Genomic DNA, 9,671 nt, shown 5'->3' with positions numbered 1-9,671 from the left:
TACCTGAATGTCCTTTACGTCTGAAGGACCTCTGTGTAGAACCTGGGTAACTTGAGGAAATGAGCATCCTTGAGTAACTGCTGCGTGCTGGCTCGTAATGGTCTCGTCCCTCTTCAGTCAGGGAATGGGAGGAACATCTTGCTTGCTGCCTGGCTAGCATCTGGGCAGGGATGGGGTGAGAAGATGAAGCACAAAGATTCGGTCCCCAAGCTGTGTTCTTTCTACATGCTCCTGAAATGTACAGTTAATTGACTAGTCCCTTTGGCAAAGCCACTAAGAGAGGGATAGGGGAAGGACACATGTACCTCTGTGGGGGCCCAAAGGACCACGTGGAGTGTGCTGTGTGTTGCTGTGTTTAGCCACTCCCTGGGGCGACGTGGTGCCCACGGCAATGCCACACTGTGACGTGTTCTCCTGAAAACATCTGAAGTGCTCTTAGAAAGCTTTATTAGATCTCCTGCGCAGGTGGAGATAGCAAGATTTGAGAGGCTACGAGATTAGGTTCAAGGCTGCTGACACACGGTGGTGAAGACAGGAGCAGAAGCTTGGCTCTCCCAGGGACCTCAAGGAGCGAAGCACCCCAGGGGCCTCCGCCAGCCCAGGCCACCTCTGCCCATCTCCTGCTGCTCCGGGAAAGCCTTTTCCTTGGCCATAGGTTTCCCATGACTCAAGGCAACAGGACTTTCCCCAACCAAACCACAAAGGCCCTCTAACCCAGCAAAACTGGCCCCATAGTGTGGGGAGAACACCAACTGCCTTGTTTCTTTGTAAAAATGCAGCCCCATTTCAGAAGGCTGACTTGAGAGCACGAAGTCATTTCTAAGTTGGGGAACGCCTGTTGTGAGAATGGAGTGGCATCAACCTACATGTACGTCGCTCTGAGGGGTCTCAAATGTTCTCAGAAAATAGGAAAACTATTTCCTAGAGAACTGCCACCCTGCCAGAGGCACCGAGGATACCTCCGGTCAGAGGTGGGCACTGCCCAGCCCCGGGGGACCTTACTCACCTTGATGAACCACCTTCATAACTGTGTCGGTGGCTCTGATCTGCACGTCACCCACCCCCTCAGATAGGAGCAGCGTTAGAGCATCAGGGAGGAAGTATGTGAGCTAAGTCCCACGTTCTTGGCCATATAAAATGATCGGACCATGCATGTTCTGGCGGTGAGGGAAAGTGAGGGGAACTGAGCGGGGACGCCAGACGTGTTCAGTAGGAGGGAAAGGACGTGGGTAGAAAGGAAGCAGGAGAGATGCAGAGGCCAGGTGGCCCAGCAAATGAACTAGCAACCCAGGGTCCCGTGACCAGGTTTCGGAAAGACATCCTTCAGGGATTCTCACCAAGGATCCTGAAGGCCCAGGAGGCCCTGGGATGACTGGTGAATAGGCTCCTTCACAGCACACCTCCAGGGGCCGCCCTTCACGCTGCACCAGTGTGAACAGCACCCCTGGAGTTGGACGATGCACCGCGAGTGATGCCACGGTGGGCCTGGCTATGAAGTCTTCAAAATTTTGCTTTAGGAGGAGAAAGCGGGATCAACCCCCATCAGAAAGTCACAAGGACCTCTAACGTAAGAAAGTTCAAGGAATACTGTCGACTTGGACTTGCACCACTACCGAAGAGAGTGCCAGCCTGGTCACGTCCCCAACCCAGTCATCCCCCCAGGTGACCTACAGGAAGTCCCAGCTCTGGCTTTGGGCGGGAATCTCAAAACCCAGTGGAAGAACGAGGCAAAAATTCCTTTGCTGTGAGGCTGAGGCACGCGCCTGAGGACACAGGTTTACATTGCACCTTGAGAAAATTTCCAATGGTGAGCACTGTGCCGTCCAGGAGAGACCTCTGGAGATCTAGTCCCTGCGGATCCCGAGCCAGATTAAAAGTCGGTCTAGAAAGGTTACAGCCCGGGACATCCAACCATCGCTGGAAAAGGGGGGAGACAGACAGACTTGTACTTACAACACCAGAACCTGTCTTAGGGGGTTACTGGATATGGCAAGGACTGGTTTAACATGCCAGCTGGAGAGAAGACCCCAAGGTTCATGCTCTAAACTCCCTGGTTAACTGGTTAACTGCAAGGCAAACCTGGGGCTGGCTAGAGAGAATCTCTCCGGATAGCAGGAGTGAGCTAGGGTGGCCACCGGCCATCATGCCCCCCGCCCCTACTCCTGTCCTGCCAATGTTGAGTGAACACTCAACTGCTACCTGAGGACATGCCAATCACTGGTCTGCCTACGGTACTCTCGTGTGTCACAACAGACCCCTCACTCTTAGGGATGGAGACGACAGGATGGGCAACCTCCCTGTGACTGCTACACTGATAAGCCAGGGCCAGGCAGGAAGGCTGGCCTAAAATCTCAGGGTCCCCCAGTCTCATGAATACTCATGAGCCCTATTCCCAGGGTGAGCCCCTGTTGCCTCCTATATAAAGGAAATGTTTCCTCCGACCCCTTACTCTGCCAGCTGGGGCGTGGGCCAGAGCAGAACAAGGCAGCAGAACAACAGTCACTTCACAGGATCCCAAGAGCGTCTACTGCCGTTTCTGTGACATGGCCCAGTAGAACTGTGTTTCAACCTAATCAGCAGTTCCCAACTGGGGGCAGCACTGCCTCCTGAAGGTGGCTGCAAATATGGAGTGGGGGTGGGGTGTTGGATTACTCAATGACTGGGAACATGACTGGCATTTAGTACATGGCGGGGGGGGGGGGGGGGAGGGGGGGTGGGGGGCGGTAGGCTTGCAAGGAATGCCAGACGAGCTGCATTCTCTGGAGTCCTACACAAGGAAGAATTGTCTGCCTGAAAAGACATCTTGTTTTATGTAGAGGAGCAAACCCACGATGAGAAGAAACCATTGTCTTTCTCCAAGTAAAACAAACGCACAAACCCTACGACCTCCTCCACTCTTTCTATTCCCACCCAAAGCCTCTCCTCATTTAACCTATGATATCTGGCCTTATAAGAATTAGAGGGGCCAAGGCCAGGCTCCCGCCCCGCAGGAGGCCTCCTTACCTCGGCATCTCAGTGTGGATAGAGCACCCGTCATCCAGAAGCATGTCAAAGCCATGCAGACTTGCTAGCAAAGAGATGAGACACAGTTAGAGACAAGGCAAGGAGACCAGGCGTGCATGGGGGCAGCGCAGAAGGATCTCCATCCCACATGGACGGGGCCAGCTGGGGTATCTGGAGAGGAACCTGAAAGGTTTCCGAGAGTCCATTTGCTCCTCCAATAAGCTGAGAAAATGGTGAGACTGTATATAACATAGGGGCATATTATGCCAACCACTGAGAAGACAAAATGCCCCAAATCTGAACAATGGGGCAGCTAAAAGATAGGACTCTATATAGCAGGGAATGATGGAGACCATGACCCACGGCACTGGGCCAGTGTCCTCCTGTTAATTCACCAGCTTAGCAGTGTCACAACAGCTGCTGGTGGGGGACGAAGGGAGTACAGAGGACTGTGTATCATAGTCCTTTCGAAAAGCATTATGGCAGTATTTTAATTTTTAAATTAAACATAATATATGGCTCTTATTATGTACCAGGTGCTTGTTCTAATTAAACAAATAACAAATCACTTAATCCTCATACAACCATATTAGATATTGTCATTCTGGCTCATACCACACAGGGAATAAGCGACAGAACAAAGGTTTACACCCAGTCTGGCTCCAATTATACCAAGCTGCTTTTTGACACAACGTACATCAAAAGCTTTAAATTTTCGCATATCCCTGACCTAGAAATGCCCTTTTTCAAAATTTATCCTAAGGAAATAAGCGGCACCACCCAGGAAGAATTTACATATGAGAATATTCATGCAGTGGTATAAAGGTAAAACGCTGGAAACTACCTACGTGGGCAGCAACGGGGAGAGAATGATTTCTGAAGTCACGGCATAGTACCGGGAAGGTAAAAATTATGTGTGTGGAGAATTCCTCCCACTATACTGCCTTCCAACGCACCCACAGCTGCTCTTAAGACCCACAGGTGGAGGGAAAGAACGCAATGGTGGATGTTATGCTCCACGCTGGCGCCGGGCCCCATACTAAGGCACAATCGTGTACTTTGGTCTCTTTTAACCCAAATATTATGCACTTCCTAGTCCAATTTTACAGATGAAAAAAGTGAGGGCCAGGAGTCTGAGAAAGGAGCCCCAAGGTCACAGAATAAGCGGCAGAGCTCATTTTAGAATGCACATTGCTGATTGCTCTTTCCATACCAACTTGCTATTTCAATAAACTCATGGGGCCTCACGAAGGGCCCTTTTGTACTTAACTGTGCCCCTGCTCTACCTTGAACAAATCACGAGTCTCAAGAGGCCTTCAGTGCATGTATTTCTCCCTTCAGAAGTCACAATAGTCTGACCTCTTTAAAAACTTACACCGTTATACTTGCATGGAATTATGCTGCAGGTACCAAAAACAGCAGATACTGAGGGACCATAATCTGCTATCACAGAATTGGTCTTTACCTAATTATCTAGAGAAAATTACCTAAAATGTATGAAAAAAATTAATTTATTGAAAGCTATGTGCCAAATGCTGTTTTTAAGCACTTTCCATATATTATCTCATTTAATTCTTGTAACTGTTAAAGTGGGAATTCTCTTTATTCCTGTTTTACTAAGGGACAGAAGCAGAGGGGTTTAGCAAATTGTCCACGTGGCAAATGAAAACTGGACAGTGATCAACAACAGAGGAGAGAAGAATCTACAGGGCCGGGGTCTCAAAGGCTGGTGGCCCACACTACGCAGCCCTGGAAAAAAGACACGGCTGCCCACACAAGAAACAGGCGTGCCCTATGGTTTCATCCAGAGCCTTGCAAGCCTCAGAGCCTTGCTGCCAAGCCTGCCCCCTTCATAGCACTCACATAACTGTTAGCTGCTTGGCCCATGCCAACCGAGCTCCAGGGGGTCGGCAGGAGGGCACACGACCCGCAGACCCTGCAGAGCCTGCAAATCGCTCTTTACGAGTAGTGGTGTGTGGGAGGAGTGTGGAGAGGGGTTAGAAGACAGGTCCCTTTGCTTTGTATTTTGAAAACTCATATCCTAGCACAAATCAAAGCTAAGTCCCTCCGGGAACCGGACAGCACGCCTTAACAGAACAGATTCCTACATCCTGTACACAACCTCTGCAAGATGGTGTGGGCAGTTAGGTCTTTAGGGTTCTGCCCTACAAGAGACCAAGAGGGAAGGCAAGTAATTACCACTGTGGATGGCGTCCAGGGTTATACATTGGGATGTGAAGTGCTCTAGCACTGGTCCTGCCCTTTAATCAGCACTTCAATCCCGACCTTGGCAGGTAAAATGAAGGGGCTACAGTGTGTGACCTACAAGACTCCAAGGGCCTGACTTACATGTGTCTCATCCTTAGCAGTTTTCAGAAAAGTCAAACCTTTGCTTGCCTGAGCTGGTTAGTGGGTAGGTGCAGAATGAGTTCATAGCAGGGGCCCCTAACGTGCTTACCGTCTTATTCCGAGGAAGATGTCACGGGCTAAATAAACAGTACACCCCCAAATTCTTAAGTGGGAGCCCTTCCACCAATAGCTCAGAACTGTATCTTGGGACAGTGCCTTTAAAGAGGTAATGAAGCTAAAAGGAGGCCATTGGGAGAGACCCTAATCCAACCTGACTTGTATCATAAAGAAACGGAAGACAAACAGAGGGACACCAGGGATTGGAGGGAACAGAGAAAAGGCCAAAGAGAGAGGCAGCAGAAGAAACCAACCCTGCTGACACCCTGATCTTGGATGTCCAGCCTCCAGAACTGTAAGAAAATTAACTTCTGTTGTTTAAGCCTCCCAGACCGCAGTATTTTGCTATAGTCGTCCTAGCAAACTAACACTACAGAGGGTTACATCCACTTTATACTTTAACCACTGCCTACCGTGATGCAGAGTAAGTGAATAAAAAACTCAAAAGGCTCTTTGGTTAATACTTTTAATTACATGATTATAATTATACAATTTCCACTATCCAACATTTTGTATAAAACCAGTTACAATACACAAATGTGACAATATGTATCAAACTATATAGATATGCAAAGTTTACAGGCCATTATGAAGCTTTATCTTAAAAATACCTTCAGGAAAATAAACATTCATTCAACCAGTTCTCTCAGCTTTATAAAATATGATTAGAAATATACATTTTAATTAAAAAAAATCAAGACAATGATTGATCAAATACTGATTAATCAGGTAATTTTAAAACTTTTAATAATCTATACATGAGTGCAGGTTAGATAAAAGTCTGCAAATCATTAATATAAAACTGCAGTAATATAATCAGATGAACGTATTCTGCTGACAGTTAATTCTATTGGGCAATTCAGGAGGTAATTTCCTACATAGTATAGGTGAACTGTCCAGTCAATTAAACACATCTGCAGTATTTGCAATTAGTGACATGGAGAATACTCAGATTTAGGAGAAAAGGAAGAGCAGCAGCTAGCCTCACAGGACAGTTTCGGTGGAAGAGAACGATTAAAGAATTAAAATATGTTTTTAACGTTTCTGATGAGCACTGCTTTCCAAAATGCAATAATTACTTTAAAAAATGTATGAAGTGAAGCAGCTAAGCTACTTTCTGACAAACATCAAAGGAGTGCAATGCTCATCTGTCAAGCAAAGGAAAGGCTCCCGGAGCTCTTGGCACAATGTGGCCCAGAACGCCTGGTGGTCCAAACAGCTCACCGAGCCATCTCAGACTCCAAGGGCAGACACATCACCTCATGAGAACACTTGGGAACTCCTTCAATCTTGTCTGGGCCCAAGAGGTAGAAATCACCCCTGTGAGAGGTGGAGGAGGGCAGGGAGGGAAGTGGGTGGGTGATAGGCTAAGAGGATCAAGGTTAGAACAGAAAAATTCTGGAGCCTAGAAGAGCAGCGTGCCTCTTAGATACAGCTACATTTTGACAAGTAAGGCTACTTGTTTCTGTGAGGCACTGCTCAGGATCCATCCCTCTTCACTCACAGGTTAGAGGGATTTCTAGTTTTTCTTTAGCATTACAAAATGGAAGTCTGTCTACATGTTTAGTTACCCAGTTTGGCAGAAACCCTTCTTTTGGACTGTCCCTGACTCTTGATGATTTGAGTCCCCAGAAAGCTTCAAGGGCATCTAAAAATACTCATTTCTAGTTTTAATTCCAATGGAAACTGTCTTGGTGTACATTCAAAGCTATTTAAGGCTCTGAAGTTAAAGAAATCTCTCCATCTGACATGACCTGTTTCATATTCCATAGCAACAAGATCTTCTGTAACAAATTAAAAATGAGAATCTGAGAAGATTCTTGGGTGTGCTGAAGTTTCAGCTGGGGGACAGGGGGACGAGTCTACTTTTATTCACAGCAGGAAGAACTTTCCATCAATCAGACCCAGAGACTCCCTAGACTGTAGATGTCCCTAATACGTGTAACACTGTGCTACGCAATCTACCTGAAGCACTATCCCAAGTTGTGTGTTCCAAGGAATGCTACGTTCATACATCACTAGTTTGCTAGGACTAATTTCAGGGAGCCTGTCAAAGACAAGGATTTTTAGAAAGAAACACAGTGATAGCAATTCTGGCTGGAAACTTGAGCAGCCACACAAAAAGGCAAGTCGTAAAACAAAAAGTACATTGAAGCCCACCTTCTTTACTCTTGGCTGAGAAACCAAATGGCTTATTCATTGTGAGGGAGACGGTACATGTACTTGTCCTGACCAGCAAGAACGGTTCAGATGGAAGTTTGATTTTCACAACTACCGGGATTATTTATGTAGGAGATGGCCTTTAAAAGTACAAAGGGAAGAAGAGTTGCCCTGAGAATTCAGTGTTTTATGCCTGGGTGCAGCTTGTCTCCCAGAACAACACAGCAAACGGAAGGTTTCTCCTCCCTCTCAAAGCTTAATGAAGAGCGGTCTTCCCTCAGGTAAGTGGGGCTTTGTATTTATGAACTTCCAGGAACAGAAAACCTCTGTTTTTCTGAGGTCTAGTCCTGATGTGTAAAAGCCGGCATGGCCCCACCCCATGGTGCCCAAGGAGGAGGAGCTGCTTGTTTGGCCAAAGCAATGGCATCTTCCATCTCCCCTCAAAACTAGGCAACCTTACAATTCACTCCAAGAGAGTAAATACCAAAATAGACCCACAGTCTTCTAATTACATTTTGCATTAATAGACTTTAATCTGTTTATTCCAACCACTCCTTATTCTTTATAATTGTATTAAAAAGGCAGCTTTTTAAAAATGGAATTGCCTGCTGACCTGATTCATTCATCCTGTAATGTGAAGGCATTTTGCCTTTTAATATTGTATATCTTCCCCATTCTCCAAACTAGGATAGGCAAAGACTGGTTAACAATAACTAAACCATTCACTTCTTATGGAAATAACCAAGGTGATTACAAATATTCTTTTCTTTTGGGCCCCACTGTTTTGTTTTGTTTTGTTTTTAGCAGCAAATAAATTGTTTTGTGATTGCTTCACGTTACAGACTCTGCTGTGTTTCTGTGGGGTTGAGGGGAGAAGGCACTCTGGAAAGAGTTATTAGTTGTATTCCCTAACCAAAGGCAACAGTGAGATTCTTATTTACAAACAGCTGAAATCTAGATGTGAATAACTGACAGAACCCAACGGGTGTGTGAATGGCCTTAGGCCATATTCACAAACAAAAAAAATCCACAATGCTACAGAGAGACCCTAACAAAGTAACTTTTTAAAAAAGTCGCCATTATTTGGGGTCACTGTTTCCAGGGGAAACATCAACCGTGTGGGGTTTCTTCCTGCATGGAAGGAAATACAATTTTAATTTGTGTGACTGGGCAACCAAACAGTGGGCAGCCTTGGCAATCTTCAGTCTCGAAACAACACAAAAAGGAATGACTTAACAATCTTCCAACTCTGAAGCCAGTTTCTCCTCCTGAGTCTTCTAAAGCTACTATTAACATTCTCTTAAAAGTTTTAGGTTACCGAAGTACCACTTTGTATGACAACATGCAACAGTCTCTAAATGTGGTTTTCACAGATTCTTGTTAATAAAGCACTCTTTGGTGGAAGACAAGCAGCTTGGGTACTTAACAGAGTTAACATTACAACAATATTACAGATATTAAAGGGAAGATGATTAAACCAAATAGTATCAAATTATAGAAAGTACCATCTCAGTAATGTCTGTTTTATCTTTACAAATTTTGACACAGGGTGAACAGCAAATAAATACGTAAAAAACCTCCATCAGATTCTCATTCTTCTGAAGGCCAGCAGCTAAAATGATTGCCATCACAGGGACACACGTGCACCACACAGACTAGTCAGCTCTCCTGATAACAGAGGGCTTTGATATTTACACCTGAGACTCATTTACAACAGCTTTTTTGTTCAAGACGTTTCTATAGAATGAGAGTTGGGCCCTCTTCAAGTCATTCACTTGTACCCAAACTCATGGAGCTATTTAAATTCCAGTGGACATTTTCTTCATTGAATAAACTTCTTAGGTGGAAAGCAGCTAAGGCGTTTGCAATTTTGTTTTGTTTCCAAATAAATTGTGCTAAAGTCCTGTTGTAGTTTTCTGTTCCTAGAGTCTTCCTTCAGTTCTGGTCACAGGTGTTTACTTAACGCAAGACTGTTTTAGTCCTTGAAATGGAGGGACTACAGGGGAAAAAAAAAAGGATTTTACCATGAAGGCTTTTATGTG

The 9,671-nt window shown here is 45.7% G+C and overlaps 1 protein-coding gene across 6 annotated transcripts in view; it reads right to left on the bottom strand.

Annotated features, from left to right (window-relative positions):
* Positions 1-5,931: 5,931 nt before the first annotated feature.
* Positions 5,932-9,671, bottom strand: part of CDC14B (cell division cycle 14B) — a 98,368-nt gene continuing 94,628 nt past the window's right edge. For all 6 annotated transcript variants that reach the window (XM_057721373.1, XM_057721374.1, XM_057721377.1 and 3 more), the window contains one exon: positions 5,932-9,625. In XM_057721373.1, the coding sequence (XP_057577356.1) occupies positions 9,589-9,625 (37 nt within the window). In that variant the 3' untranslated portion in view covers positions 5,932-9,588. The remainder of the gene's footprint in view (positions 9,626-9,671) is intronic.

This window comes from Hippopotamus amphibius, chromosome 2, assembly GCF_030028045.1.
Source record: "Hippopotamus amphibius kiboko isolate mHipAmp2 chromosome 2, mHipAmp2.hap2, whole genome shotgun sequence".
Lineage (NCBI taxonomy): Eukaryota > Metazoa > Chordata > Mammalia > Artiodactyla > Hippopotamidae > Hippopotamus > Hippopotamus amphibius.
The sequence above is the reverse complement of the archived record's forward strand: the minus strand, read 5'-3'. Positions and strand labels throughout refer to the sequence as shown.